Source organism: Astatotilapia calliptera, chromosome 6 (assembly GCF_900246225.1).
Source record: "Astatotilapia calliptera chromosome 6, fAstCal1.2, whole genome shotgun sequence".
In the NCBI taxonomy this organism is placed as follows: Eukaryota; Metazoa; Chordata; class Actinopteri; order Cichliformes; family Cichlidae; genus Astatotilapia; species Astatotilapia calliptera.
This window is the reverse complement of record NC_039307.1, coordinates 34323643-34339468: the sequence shown is the minus strand read 5'-3', so window position 1 is coordinate 34339468 and position 15826 is coordinate 34323643. Positions and strand designations below refer to the sequence as shown.

The window sequence follows — 15826 nt, the reverse complement described above, 5'->3', positions numbered from 1 at the left end:
ACTAGTGTGGTCATGATCATTACAGCATTATAAATTAAAACTACTGTGGAAGTTGTTGTTACGGGGCTCTGCAGTAAACAACTAGCTTTCAAGTGGATCCTGACTGACTAGACTTTCATGTTTTTCAGCACAGTAAATATCACGTCAGGCTACCAGTCATGTTGTATCAGATATGATGTGAATATGAGTTCCCAACGGGAGAAAAACAGCCTTACGGTAATCACAAGCATGACACACTCAGTTTTTTTTTAATTATTAAAAATTATTTTTCTAGCTTCTGAAATCTTCTTAAACTGCAGAATTGAGCCAGAGGCTTTGTCGGTCCATTCCATTAAAACCTAAGAGGAAAAAAAAAGATCAGTATTGTGTCACTACATCGTATTGCCAGCCTTGGAGATGTTTTCAAAGAGCGAAGAGGGAAGCAGTTCAGGAACGGGATGAAAGAAGAAGGATGAGAATCTGTGTCAGTTTCAGCATGGCATGATGATCAATGTCCAAATCGTTGTTTGATGAATGATTCACTTTAGTTGCATCTTTTCATCGGGAAATGCAATGAAGTAAGGCTCACATACACACAAGTACAATCACTGAAATCAGGCACATCAAAGTCCAATCCATAACAGATGATTAATGAATGACTTTCATAATTACACTGTTGATGGGGATAACTAGCTGTTGTTTCGCAGCGGTTAAGTTGTACATTTCTTTTTTTTTTGTTTCCTTTTGTGTGTTTCATGCACTCATGAGGATGACAGCAAGTCTGGGTCAAACGCAGGTTAAAGGCCTCTGGTGGAGGAATTGAAATGCCAATATCAATTTCACAGAATAATGTGAAGGGAAGCCTTTTCCCTGTGAGGCTAACTAAGATGTGCAAAGAGACAGATGATGGGAAAGAAAAGGAGGGAAGAACAGATTATCACAAACGGGCACTTGAACAGAAGCACCCAAATCTCTCTTCTGTTTCTCCTGGTTTACACCGTGTAAGTGCTTCACTTCCTTGAGACACATCAGATTCGCTTCATCTACTTGAGACAACCTAAAAACATAAATAAATATAAGTTTTTTAAAAAAGGACAAAGGGAAGTGTATTTGGAATTGAGCAAGTCTATTTCACAGTTGTTGTCACTATCAATTAGCTGTCATTCATGTTTTGGCTAGATAACTTTCCCCTGGGAGGAAATCAAAACTTTGAAAAATAATTAAAAGAGTTGCTGCTGTTTTGATGAGATACATAATATTTTACGCTGGATTAGAGCCTAAACCATGGTTAATCCCCAGAGAAAGGTAACTGGCTAAATGTCAGCTAGCATCCTGTTAAAACATGCAAATTACATCATCCCTTCTCTGTTTTCCACTTAGCCCATCTTTCTGTTTTTACCCCTGTAAAACCTCAGCTATTAAATTGTCATTGTTTCATCATATACCTTAGAGTTAAACTAATAGAACTGCAGCTGCGAGCTGGTGAGCCTTGTAAACAATGACAAAAACACATTAGACAACCGGCGTCGCTTTCATATTCTTGGCGATTTACATTTTTATTAGTCCATCATGATGTCTAAATGGAAGAACTTGCAGCTTCTTGTACTGTAGCGCTGTTCATGACTATGAGTAATTACAGAGCGTAAAAAGTCTGGTTTCATTTGAAAAGTAATACTATATTTCTCTGGGCTTTATTAAGACTTAATGGAGTAATCATGGCAGTTAATGGATTTATTACTGTGGTGCATTACCTTGAAAAGATTGGGTAACATGGGTATTAGAGTCATACTTTAAAAAAAATGTATTCCTATACTTTAATAAGACCTGCACTCAGTTAATTCCAAACCATCTGGGGATATATGAACTGCATTAGAATTTTCTGCCTACTCTTAATCATTTTGTCATAAACGCTGTTAATTTTCCCTCTCCCTTCTTGTCTCCTCCTGTCTATGTTGTACAGGTATTCTACCTTTCGTCTGAGATCGAGCACGTCCTCGTTGGTGCTATCGAGTCATACGGTTTTACGGGGCCATGAGTAGCTGCTGGGTTGACAGTCTCCAAAACCCTTTGACATGGAACACCTAAAATGGGGACAGGACTTGCTGCCATGCTGCAACCTCAGCTCTAATTGTTGAGAAGGAAGCCTTTACATTAACTGCTCTGTCTATTTAAACTTGCCTCCCGATTTGCATCGGTTCCAGCGTTGAACTTGAACTGCTGCTCTATCCATCCTTTCCCCGACCCCCCTACCCTTCTACTGAGGTGGCACTCAGACATCCAAACCATGGCCAGCAGACTGTCCCCTCTCTCTCCAACCCTGTGTCTCTCGCTCCTGCTCCCTGCACTGTTGCTCCTCCACCTGTCTGGCACAGTGAAAGGGGATTGCTGGCTGATAGAGGGGGAAAAAGGTTACGTTTGGCTTGCTATCTGCAGTCAGAACCAGCCTCCATATGAGACCATCCCCCAGCACATAAACAGCACGGTCAGTATGACTATCTGCAGGCCAGTTGTGCTCTATCACTATAGCAACCTCTGCTGAACCTGTGCCTCCATGATGATGTTGACTAGAAAACAGTGATTCTAATGTTCTTACACTCAGTGTAATGGTCATTGTAAACTATGTGAATGTGAAGGCTGTTTTATGTCTGTTCCCTAAATATAGTTGGTATTGTAATGTACTCAAATGTATGATGTCACTGACATCTTATAATGAAAGCAACATATATTTTAGTTGGCGTAACACTGCACAATTGCCAGTGTAAGTGATTAAAACGAGACAACGTAATATGAAGATATTTTACCTAACTGAGATAGCATAAAGACCTACATAATCTAGATGTTTCAGAAGCAGTGTACAAGAGCTTACAAATGCGCTGTGATTACTGGGGAATGCGACGTGTAACTGGGGAAATTTCTCATTAAGCAAAAACGTAGGTTCCAATATGCTTCTGTCTTTTTAGGTCTTCCCCTTATAACAGAAAAAGTAAAGTGAACTGTTGTCTTGTCTCTCTTAGGTGCATGACCTGAGGCTGAATGAGAATAAACTTAAGGCCGTGCTCTTTACCTCCATGTACCGCTTTACAAACCTTACTGACCTCAATCTAACCAAGAATGAAATCAGCTACATTGAAGATGGCGCCTTTGCTGGACAGGCCAACCTACAGGTCTGAAGCCAAAAGTGAAACTGCTTTTACTGTCTCTCTTTTTTTAAACTTTATTTCTTCACCTGTACATAAGGAAATAATAGACGTTCCTTAAGACTTCCGGAAAGTTCTCTTATATTCCTGCAAAAGTGGATGAAAAATGAGTAAAGTCTTTAACCTCCTAGGACCTGGCGTCCACATATGTGGACATCACATTTTGGGTTATTTAGACCAAAATACTCAATTTTGCTCTACAAGGGCCTGATATCCACTTACGAGGACATTATACTGCAACTGCTCTATCGAAATTTTAAATAAATATCCTCATATGTGGCTCTCATTTTTCTTAAAAAAAAAAATTAGGTAAAAAAAGAAAAAACTGGTAATTCTTTGTTTTTACATTCATCAGGTCCCAATATCCCCAAATATCAAAGAGAAATTAAAAATGCATGACGTGGAAGAGTTCAGGTCTTAGGAGGTTAAATATGAATCCCATTTAGACCATGCTAAATGTAAGTGTTAACAGCAAATGAATCTGTGAATTTCTTGTGTATATCATTTCAGATGTTTGTCCGGTTGAATCACTCATGTCTTAACACTTGGTTAGATAATGCAGCAAAATGTTCCCAAATTGTTTCAGCTTAAACTGTGTTCTGACATCCTCTACAGAAAAGCAACAACCAATTAATGAAAATGTGGTGAACAACTGAGCATATTTTTTAACAGCCGATTGTCTCCTTGACCCAGGTTCTTCAACTGGGCTACAACAAACTAACCAACCTGACTGAGGGCATGTTGAGAGGTCTGGGTCGAATGCAGTGCCTCTTCTTGCAACACAACCTCATTGAGGTCATTGCCACCAATGCCTTCTGGGAGTGTCCCAACCTCAACAGCCTAGACTTATCTTCCAACAAGTTGGCCCGTCTTGACCCATCTACTTTAACGGTTCTCAGCAGACTGACAGTATGTGAACTAGGTGGAAACCCGTTCCACTGTGGCTGCGAGCTTTACAGTTTTCTCACTTGGCTGGATGAGTTTAACAATGTCACCCGCACCTATGACCGTCTCCAGTGTGAAACACCTCCAGAAATGACTGGCTATCCACTCTTGAGTCCCGGGTATGGAAATGGAAGAAATGCTCGAAACATATTATTATCAATGTGTCGTGATGGTGTGATAATTCCAGGGATGACCTCTCAGATGCCAGATCAAGATGGCTCAGGGATGGGTTTGGACCAAGACCAAGGTGTGTACCATCAGCCAACCACCTCATCCACTGCTGACCCTATCTATAACCCTCAAATTTCTATGAAACTTCAAACAGTTGCTCCGTACACAGCTTCACTAATAGTCAAGATCCCACATCCCTACAGTAAGATGTATGTTCTCTCCCGGTATAACAACACTTCTCTTGAAGAGGACATATCCCTCAAGTCAAGCAAAGCCACCATAACTTTGAAGGGGCTGAAACCACAGTCCAATTACACCTGTTGTGTGGCTTCTGTAAGGAAGTCTCAAAAGTACAACCACACCTGCATGTCTTTTACCACACGAGCTACTGGACCACTGGACCACCAAACGAATCCTTCAACAACAACCCACTACATCATGACCATCCTGGGATGTCTGTTTGGCATGGTCATTGTTCTTGGATTTGTCTATTACTGTCTGAGGCGCCGACGCATCCAGGAAGAGAAGGAAAAAGCAATTAGTGTGAAGAAAACAATTTTGGAAATGAGGTATGAGACAGTGCATGTTTGTTAATCAAAGTTTTGGGGATCACAATAGAATCTTCTGTCATGCATCTTTGGATGTTGTAGCCAAAAACTGACATGACTATGTCCTGTGGGTGTAATTGACTTCTTTGGAACAATTTATTATTTCATTATCTCTTCATTAGTTGTTTTGCTGCAGTGCATTTCTTTTTGAATTTATGAAAGACCTCATTTATTCTAACTGCAAGCAATGGCTTAAAAAAATCAGTCATACTCTTTATCGAGTCTTTAGGTCATTTTTATAATTCTTTAAGCTTTAATTAAAAAAGCAAGGATTTTGTCATCTTAGGCCATCACTGAAGGGAAACCAGTTTTTAGAAAAGGTACGCAATATGGAAACAGAGTATTGTTTGTTTAAAAGTAAATCTGACCTTTTTTTTTAGGTATGGCCCAGAAGCAGCTGCAGCTGTAGTCAATGACCCAAATGCCATGCAGCGTCTTCAGGAGCAGGCTCACCACCAGCATCACCATTCAGGCGGTGCAGGAGCCAAGCTGCCCCAATCTGCCTCCTCTAGCACAGGCATGCTTCACGGTTCAGCCAACACCAGTTCTTCCCGCCTCTCCACCTTGCCACAGGTGGAAAAAATGGCCACTGCCTTCTCTGAGGCTATGGGTGGCAAGGGTAACTACATGGATATAAGGACAACGGGAATGGCAGGGGAAGGCAGGGAGGCAGTGATGGCAGCTGGAGGAGCAGGGCCAGGAGGGGAAGTAGTTGTGGATATGCGAGGTGGGGCTGAGAATGGGACGGAGGTTGGGGAGGATTCAGATGATGACGGTCGTGGCTCAGCATCAGAGATCTCCACCATTGCTAAGGAGGTCGATAAGGTGAACCAGATTATCAACAACTGCATTGATGCCCTGAAGCTGGATGCCTCAGCTAATGCTGTGACCACAGCTGACAATACCAGTTCTGTGTCCTCCCAGCCTCCTTGCATAGCATCGCTCCCGCGCAACCTTCTCCCCCTCTCTCCAGGTCACCCTGGAGATCAGATCATGGCTTCCTCTCCAAAGGTGCACCCTAAGCCTCACCTTCAACCTCATCCACAACCTCATCCTCAGCCAATTCCTCAACCACATCCTCAGCCACATCCTCAGTCCCATTCTCAGCCCCATTCTCAGCCTCATCCACAGCTCCATCAACAGCCTCACCCGCCTTCAATGGCCCCAGTGCCCCTGGTCATGCCCTTATCTGAGCGGCCTGGTATCAGCGGGGGTGGATTTCTCTCCCCTCCTTACCGTGATCCACCCCCAGCCAATGCAGTGCGGCCCCTTCAGAGGCAACTGAGCGCAGACACTGCTGTGGTTAAGAACCGCTGTGGTCCCCCTTCTGCAGGCTCTGCCAAGAACACAAGAGTGTATAGTGTAGACATCCCTGAGCAGCGCAGTGATCCTCCCAAGTACCCAGGAGAAAAGGGTAGCCCCGTGGGTTGTGTTGGAGCGGGAGGAAGTGGAGGAGGTGGTGGAATAGGAGGCTGTAACGGAAATGGAATGGGAAATATTAATGGCGGAGGCCTGAGCTTAAATGGGGGAGGAATGGGATGTAATAGTGGGAATGGAGGTGGCGCTGTAAGCTCTGGACAGCAGCAACAGCAGCACTTGGAAGTTCAGCCAGACTATCATAGCTCTGAGCACCGCCACTCCTTTCCTGCACTCTACTATGAGGGTGGCAATGAATCGCCTTCACCATCCCAAAAGGCTTCGTTTCTCAAGCCACTTGGGCGCACCAAGAGGGATGCCACATCCACCTACTCCCAGCTCTCACCTTCTCGTCACCACAACTACAACTCTGGCTACTCTTCCAGTCCAGAGTACTCATCTGAGAGCACACTGCGAATCTGGGAGCGATTCCGACCTTACAAGAAAAGCCCTAGAGAGGAAGCATCCTATATAGCAGCAGGGCATGCTCTGCGCAAGAAGGTGCAGTTTGCCAAGGACGAGGACCTTCATGATATTTTGGACTACTGGAAAGGTGTTTCCGCCCAGCAGAAGCTGTGAGCTGGGGAGCAAAGCTTATGTCCTAAGGGAGATTGTGGAATGAATGCCAACAGCAGACTACTGAAGAGGAACATATTAAGGTAGCAAGACAGATAATGTTTCCTCAGAGGTGTCTAGCGACACAGGTCATTCAGGCGCCTGTTCAAGAATTAAAGAGGTATTCTCCTGGTGATTTTTAAAAATTGATTTTGTGAAAATCCATTGACATTTTCAGAGGCTATTTCCAAGGTTCTCCTCTGTCTTCACCTCAACACGAATGATTTTTAACGAGAATCCTGCCTCACCCTGGGCACTTTGGTCCTTTCAGGCTTCACAGACCTGTTGACTAATCACTAATGATCAAAGGCGAGGTGATGACAAGCAAACGTCTTCTACCTCACTGCTGGCAAACTGGAGCTCAGCTATCTCCCCAGAAACAGCACCCATCATGACTTAAGCGCCATCTGTTTTTTCTCTAATCCCATCAAGCCGTTATTCACAAAACAATCATTCCATGGCACGGCAGTACCTGCTGTCCTATAGAAACATCATTTAGGATGGTAATGAGGAAGCAGGGTGAAGAATTAGGTGTGTTTTGTTTTAGAAAAGCCTGAATCTCCCTCTTTAGGGAAGACATTAAATGATACTTATCAGGTTAATTGTTCTTCCTGGCGATTAGCCGGTGTGAGAATAGTTCAGGAACGCTTTGTGTTGCGCACACTCATTGATTTGAAGCACCTACAAACAGATGTTCAGTAGTGTATGGACATGCACGTGCAGTTTCTGCATGCTTGAGTGATTACTTGTGTGTGAAAGAGTAAAGTTCTGGTTGTCGGTGAGTCGTTTATTATTCTCAAGCTCACCCAAGGTAGCAAAGCCTGTACAGCTAATATATGGATAACAACAAAGTCAGGAAGTTATGAGTGAATGTGAGTGAGTACATAACTGTGTATTGTCTGTTGAGATAGCATGAAGACCCACAGGCATTTTTGTCCCATAGTCCATTTCTTATTTACAGTTGTAGCATATTTCTTTTCATAAGGGAAGTTATGAGATGAAAAATTTACATTTCAATAGTCCAAGTCTTGCAGAAATTACTTTAGGTTGAGTTATGCAGGTTTACAGGACAGCCATTAGCTCCTATATTAAAGAAAATGGTAATCATGTTTAGGAATAGAGGCAAACTAAGAATAAGTAAGGGTTTACTGTAGCAGCATCTCATTTTTAACAATTTCCCCATTATGCAGACAGACTTCAGTGTATTGTCAGTTGCCTTTGAATCAACTGAATGCAAGGAACCCTAAAAACAAAAAAGTGAAATGCTTCCACTACTACACGTTAAGATGAAATGAATAATACGCAGGGTGAAGACCCTAGGGATGTACTCTGACGCTACACTATATATGACCACCTTGTGCTCTGGGTGGAAGCTGGTAGCTCGCTAGACCTGGACCAAAGTGCCCTTGGGAGGTATGACTTTACAGGTTTCCATTATAATCTTTTCCATTGTGGTCAGCAAAGTATAAAGAAAACAAAGGAAAGTTACAGCCTTGGTTTATTTAGGATTAGGGTTTAAAACTATGGTTAATACAATGAAAATGGATTAGAGGAGCAAGGCTTGGGACTGTTGTGGACTAAACAAGAGACCTTGAGCATTTTTATTTAATTTTCTGCCCAAATTCCTATTACAAGCTATAAATTCTTAAAATGCAAATATAACTCATTTCCCTCTGTTTTTCTGCCAACTCTGTCCAACTTAATGGGATAAATTAATGACTAATTTTTGAAGGCTGATGTTGTATCATCATCTGAGGTCAGAAGGCTCTGCTGATATTATTAACTCTGCAGGATTCAGAGCTTGACTGAAATTAATAACGGATAGCCTTGTTTTGCTGTCTGTCTACCCATTTTTTATTTATATAATGTCTCATCATTTTGCATTTCCCTCCATTTTTTGCAGGCAGGAATGATAGTCAGACACTGGCGTGAAAAACAAAAAGTCATTCACCTTCACTTGTGCAGGTGAAGGTGAAATTAGGCTATAACCTTCTGGGCTATGTTCTTTCTGCTTTGAGTATGATTGGTCTGGATTGGCCTGTTTGCAAGGCATGCAAGTAATGCATTCTTATTTGATTTTCCACAGGATTTAATCTGATGTTATTGTTTTGATAGGCCTTGAATCAAGCCACCATTGACAGTGTGAGTTTGATGGGGCATTTATTTACTCTTTCACCTATAAAATGTACGTCTAAAGAATAGGCAGAGTCGCAAAGGTCAGCGCAAATGACCCCAAATCTGCTGTGAGAAATAGAAATGATCATGTTTAAAAGCAGTTGGGACATGTCATTTTATTAGATTTTTTAACACTGCACTTTGTTCTGCATAAATTGTCCCATCCAAATATGTTATAATTTGCCACCCTTTGTCACTAAAAGAAATGTCTGATTGTAATATATTTAATTTGTCTGAATGAAAATCACCTTCACTTCCACTGCAGCAGTGTGATGGCACAATCTCTCAAAACCTGGACCAAAAAAACCAAAACAAAGACAAGTCAGAGAATGTTTTTGCTTTTGATATTCTATTATTTTGAGTAATAACTGGCATTTCTATGTCATCTGTGGCAGTCAGTGCAATAGACCCACTGGTGTTTGCAATGGGATGTCAGCAGAATGTCATTACTTTATCATTAGATCAATAGAACCTAATTTGGGCGAGTGGTAGCGCATAAAAAATCCACAGTGTGAATTCCCTTGGGCACTCAGTTGGACCGTGTCCATTTTTTATAAAGTGCCTAGTGTTCTATTTTTGCCTTTTGTTCAAGTTTTACTGGCAGCTCCCCTATTTGTAACGTACAAAAGGAATCACCAATCAATTAGTTTTAAATTAGTACCACAGGCTATGCAGGGGTAGAAGCTTTTTAAAAAAATAATGGCTTAACTTGGAAGAAGAAGGGGAATCGAGCTGAGGTTACCCTCACGTACCCCGAAGGCATTTCTTTAGATGTAAGGAATAACATTAGCTCAGTTATTCATGGAATTATTCATAGTTTCCAATTTGCCATACGTCACACCATTACCAAGACCATCACTCACTTTTGTCCACCAGTCCAGTGTTTATTTAAATCTATAAAATTACTCTTTAACCAAGCTGTTCTCCAAGCAGACTTTTTCCTCTGCCCCGGAGAGGAGTTCATACATGGTGACCAAGCTTTGCTCTTCTTTACTTCCACTGGTTGATACTGACAAATGTACAGATTCTATAACCTGGGATTTGATAGAGTGCATCTTCTTTCCAGTCTGTGTACTTAACCATGGTCATGTATGAAATCGTAGGCCTTCAGAAGTTAAAGGTAACAGGGAACAATTGAGAAAGCACAGCTTGTGGCAGTCTCACAAGTCAAACTACCTTTACCCAGAGGAGAGGAATTCAAGAGTACAATTAAACTGGTAATCAGGCATTGTGTATGCTCTGAACAAAAATAATTCGCTAGGCTTCTTTTTTTTTGTGCCACAAAACTGGCATTAACATCACGATTCTAGTCCTGGTACTTTGGGTTGAATGGGTCTGGTCTAAAAGCTTTTTATTAAGTTATAAACTAGAAGGATAGTTTCTATATGCCTCAAACAAATTCACGGTGGTTTCTAGACAATATCACTGGCTGCCTCGGGGAGTCATTGCTGCGCAAGTTTGGCTTCTTATTTCAGTTTCGTAAGTTTCTGAAGTTCAGGCTTATTGAAAAACACAAATCAATAGTCATGGAAAATCACAGAACAACCCTGCTCATTTCCTCCCTTTGGAGTTGTAGTTGTTCTAAATGTGAACCTCAGGCACAGAAACCAATGGGTTGCAATGGTTCCCAGGGAATGGCAGCGAGGTCTCTTTGCTCCTTTTTAATTAAACTTATGAATCCATAGGATGAAGTCTGCAGTGGAAACACTGGCTTTGTATTAATGCTGTAAACATTAAAACACTATACAGATAGCGTCTGGCTGAAGTAAACTCAGAAGAATTCCTCCCTCTATCCCTTTTTGCCTATTTTTCCTTTACCATTAACAAGGTAATGGACCACAGAAGCCTATGCTGCAAATATAACTTTTTGCCCGTTCTCCTTGAGTTTAATATCACTGTAGAAAATGGGAGTCTTGGGTGAGAAGTATGTGCTACAGGAAGTGTAACGTCCTAACAATTTAATCTCTTAACCTATCTTGGCACATTTATCTGCATTCTGCTAAACAAAGTAATCAATTTATGTTGTAAACATGTAAAATATGATACATTTTTAGATCAGATTACATTTCAGAAGCCACAGTTTGGTGCAATTTGAAGACGTGCATTTTTTGTGTTAAAGCGTGACACGATGGGACAGTCTTGCTTTCCCGGGCCAGGTTTAATTTACTGTTCATTCTGAGCTCTCCCTCCCTCCCTGCTGCTCTTGGAGATATTTTTTTCAGCTATGCTTTAATTTCTGTATTTGTTTATTTTACTTCAGAGTTTTCAACATACTGATCTAAGGACCTGTATTATAGGACCTGTAATAATGGAAAAGCAGTTATCAGCAGGTCAGTGCTATTCTCATTTTATCCACACTACGTGTTATGTTTGGGTTAAACCAAGTACAGACAGTGCTGTTGTACTTGGAGTTTGAGTTTTCATGGATTGTGATGAATACTAATTGATAGGCAGAGCCAAAGGTCCTCCAGTCTCACCACAGACTATTTAGAAGCTGAAGGGAACGAACCACAATCTGGTAAATCAAGTGATCTGTTGCGGAAGCTTAAGAAGTTTCTGAAGGCAATTTTCTTAGACTTGGAGAAGCTCCAACTTTCAAGAAGCACAGACTTTCAGTTAAAGTGTTTGGTGCAGTTCACCATTGGTTTTGCTAGGTTATCAGCCAAGCTAGCAGTTACCTGAGAGCTAATGAGGAATTCACTGTGGTTTTCAGTCTATCTGATTGCATCCAGAAATATTGTATTCTGCTCCTGCTGGAAATCAAAAGTGAACCAAGAAGTTTCAGACTATTTGACATTCCTAAGTTTGTCTGGTGATGCCAGGCTAGTTTTCTACCCTGGATGGTCATACTTACATTAACTATCATTTCTGATCTCTGCCAAATAACAGTCACTTCTGCCCCCCCCCCCCTTCCCCCATTTGAAAAACACCATTTCACACCCCTTTCAGAGGTGTCAGACTAATTAACTACTTTCAACACTTTAAATTTTAAGCACTGTGAAACTATATTGCTTACTGGCACTGAGAAAGAAGCTCTGTGACTTGTCTGTATCAAACTAGAGGCTTGATAACAAGTCCAAACCCCCGAAGAACCCCGAGTTGACTTTTGTCTTTGGCTATTTGACTGGCTCCACAGAGGAAGCAGGACTGTGATTTTAAAAATGTCTGTCTGCTGTTGAAGTTGAGTCGTCAGTTGGTTGATTTATTTGTGGGTTGACGGTAGATCCGCTGACCTTTCGGCTCACTGTCAACCGAACAAGAGAGACTGACGGAGGGAGTTGCCTCATGAAACCAACACGCAACAAAAACAGAAGAGTTTTTTTTACCGGTGGCCAACTGTGACAAACACACACTCTTACACAACTCCACAAAACACACAAACGCTAATGTAGAGAATCAATGAATATACTGTACGTGTTTGAATAGTTTAGAGTAACACTTTATGGACATAAAATGTAAGAACACACACTACATACACCTTCCCACACGTGAGCATATATACCTACACACATTTGTATACGAAAACACCTTGGCACACACACACACACACACACACACACACACACACACACACACACACACACACACACACACACACACACACACACAGAGAGACCATATTCACACTTGCCTACACAAAACATGGACTGAATATATTTCTATCCACGTTTACAGACACATATGGTCTTAAAAGTGCCAAAACGGCGAGTTTTATATGCAGATGGAGTGGAACCAAACATCTGTAGAAATGAACTCAGTGTCTTTACAGGCCTAAGAGCCCGAGTGTCTGTTTTTGTTTCTGTATTTACCTCCCTGTATAATTGGTGTTTCTTTTCTGCACTGTTCCTGTTTTCACTGTTGTAATTCTCATACTCTGTTCCAGTCTGTACTTCCTGTAGAATGAAATCACTTACTGTGAATGTTATGTTGAGTTCTCATGGGTCCTTCTGATCTGTCCCGCTTTAAAATGAATAGTTGTAGCAGTGACATATGTTTAATCACAGATTTTCTCACACCTGCAGAAGCCCTCCTGCTCTGCAGACACAGATCAAATGAGAGCACAAAATATCACCACAGTTATTGTACGTGTGAAAAAGTAGGGTTTGATTCACCTTTGGACAATCAAAGTCTCTCTCTCACACACACACACACACACACACACAGAGCCGTGTAGAAGAGCTGATAATATGCCTGTCACGCTGAAGCTTTCATCACCGCTGGGCTTTTCAAGGACCTTGTTTCTCAGTTTTTAAATCGAGGCAGTCAACTTCAGGAAGACAGCACTGCTCTGCTACTGGAATGAACATTGCCACAAAATTTGTAGGCACTAAAGATAAATTAGAGATGCTTAAAAAAATTTCATATAATCCAAAGTGTTGTACAAGGCAGGGGGTTCAAGTCAATATTTAGTGTGATCACCTTTGTTCTTTAAACTGGCACAGATGTTTGTTACACTTCTTTAGTGTACTCGGCTGGTAGGTCCCCCAAAGCATCTTTGAGAACTTGCCACAGTTCTTCTGTGGATTTATGCTGTCTCACTGTCTTCTGTCTTTTTGTGTGACTTGATGATGTTTCCTGGGGGCCCTACAGCACCATCTGTTGCAGGACTCCTTGTTCTTTTTTGCCAGTAAAGATAGTTTTGTTTTTCGAATTTCTCAGCAGTAGGTTTGGGATGTTGTCACGCTTGCAAAGGGAACCAATCAGATGTATTACCAGTTCTAATTAACGCAAGTGTTTAAAGCGTCTGCACAGCACTGTACTGCACAGCACTGTACTGCACGTGCGTGTTTTGTGTCATGGCGACAGTGTGCATGTGTATGTATGTATTTTTTGTCTCAATCAAACAACCTGTTGTGTCTGACAGTACAGCTCTGCATGAGCTGTGTGTTCTTATCAGTGGACTGGGTAGCATTTATATCGCTGTGTGTGTGTGTCTGTGTATGACTTAGTGCGTGTTTGAGGGACTTTGTTATGAAGGTCCGTTCTGTTGAGGGAGTAACAGCTGAGGCTGGGTATCTGAAGCATTTTTAATTAATCTGCCTTTCATTCTGCAGGGCTCTCCAATACGGCTGCACTCATTCACCCGCGTGCTGCCACTCATGCACACACACAGACACACGTATGAACATGCACACGGGCATACACACAAGCATAGATTGTAATTTTGTGCTGCCATGTCATGTGATTTTCATTCACATGTATGCAATTACAATGCACACAGTCAGCCAGACACATGTCTCACATATACAATGACTGCTGTTGTATTATAATTACTATAATTGCATACATGTTCATGCACCTCATAGCCAAGTGAATAGCCGCCGCCATATGTCACGTCCTCGCTTCCTGTTCGGCAGCACTCTGCCCAGTGTTGCCTGATTACCAAAAGCCCAGCAGGTTAGCTTTCTCACATCAAGGCTGGTGTGCTAGTTTTCCCCACTACTGCTCTGCAGCAGGGGGTAAGGGGGAAAATAAATGTAGCCAGACAGCACACAGAGCCAGGTTAAGTAAAGGCAAGGCTCTGAATTTTAGTGTTTAAACTCTAGTGTTATTGTAACTGCATCGCAGCTGTTTCCTGATTTGAGTTCGAGTGAGCAATGAGGAAAACAAAAGAGGTTGAGGGAGAGAAAAGGATGGGCAAACAAACAGCGATGAACAAGAAACAAATGCGACAAAAAGGACTGCGAAGGGAAGTCCATCTAACACCTCAAGTCTCCAACAGAAGTCCACAAAGTAAACTGTGGCACCTCAGCATCTGTGCTATTAATCTCCCTTTGTGTGAATGACCTTGACACACAGCGCTGCAAACAAGAGGCAGGATTACACACAGAGTCTGCAGTTTAACTGTCCAGGTTTGGAGTGACTGTCACAAATATCCTTGTGTAAGTCACTGAAGCTGAAAACATCTGTGATGCACCTGCACATTGGTTAGGTTGAGGCTGTGCTCTGCAGCTCATGTCAATAAGGCTTGAAAATGTTATACATTTTCTTTAGTCAGCAAATTCCACAAAAAGATCAAAATCTAACTGTGTTTTTCCTTGTTTGAAGCAAAAGGAACTTCTTAGATGATCAAATATTACACAAAAAATGGGAAATTGGATAGAAAGTGCTTGCATCAATACTGCACAGCAGCCCACAGCACTGAGTATAACATAACTGAAATAACTTTCAAATACAGTATGTATCGAAACGAATCATTTGATATCAAAAAGATGTATTTTTAATACAGCGAACAAAGAAGCTAAATATAAAGTTGTTGGGTATTTCTGGGTTCAAACAAGCACTTTAGCATCACTGAGACTTTAAAACTGCCCAGATTTTGTCATCGTCAGTAAAATGATGAGTGTGGCTGCTCACCCGGGTCTCAAACTGCAAACTGCACAGATGGTATCTTCCCAAAGGAAAAAGTAGTATAGCTTACTAGGGTATATTAGACTTAACAGTTACTATATGGACTTCTATATAATAATAATAATAATAATAATGGATTGGATTTATATAGCGCTTTTCAAGGCACCCAAAGCGCTTTACAATACCACTATTCATTCACTCTCACATTCATACACTGGTGGAGGCAAGCTACAGTTGTAGCCACAGCTGCCCTGGGGCAGACTGACAGAAGCGAGGCTGCCATATCGCGCCATCGGCCCCTCTGGCCAACACCAGTAGGCAAGTAGGGTAAAGTTTCTTGCCCAGGGACACAACGACCAGGACAGAGAG

At 41.7% G+C, this 15826-nt stretch overlaps 1 protein-coding gene across 3 annotated transcripts in view; it reads left to right on the top strand.

Annotated features, from left to right (window-relative positions):
• LOC113024650 (protein phosphatase 1 regulatory subunit 29-like) overlaps nt 1–15526 on the top strand; it is a 310310-nt gene extending 294784 nt beyond the window's left edge. For all 3 annotated transcript variants that reach the window (XM_026171870.1, XM_026171872.1, XM_026171871.1), the window contains 4 exons: nt 1940–2461; nt 2994–3143; nt 3870–4861; nt 5281–15526. In XM_026171870.1, the coding sequence (XP_026027655.1) occupies nt 2264–2461; nt 2994–3143; nt 3870–4861; nt 5281–6895 (2955 nt within the window). In that variant the 5' untranslated portion in view covers nt 1940–2263 and the 3' untranslated portion in view covers nt 6896–15526. The remainder of the gene's footprint in view (nt 1–1939; nt 2462–2993; nt 3144–3869; nt 4862–5280) is intronic.
• The last annotated feature ends 300 nt before the right edge of the window (nt 15527–15826 follow it).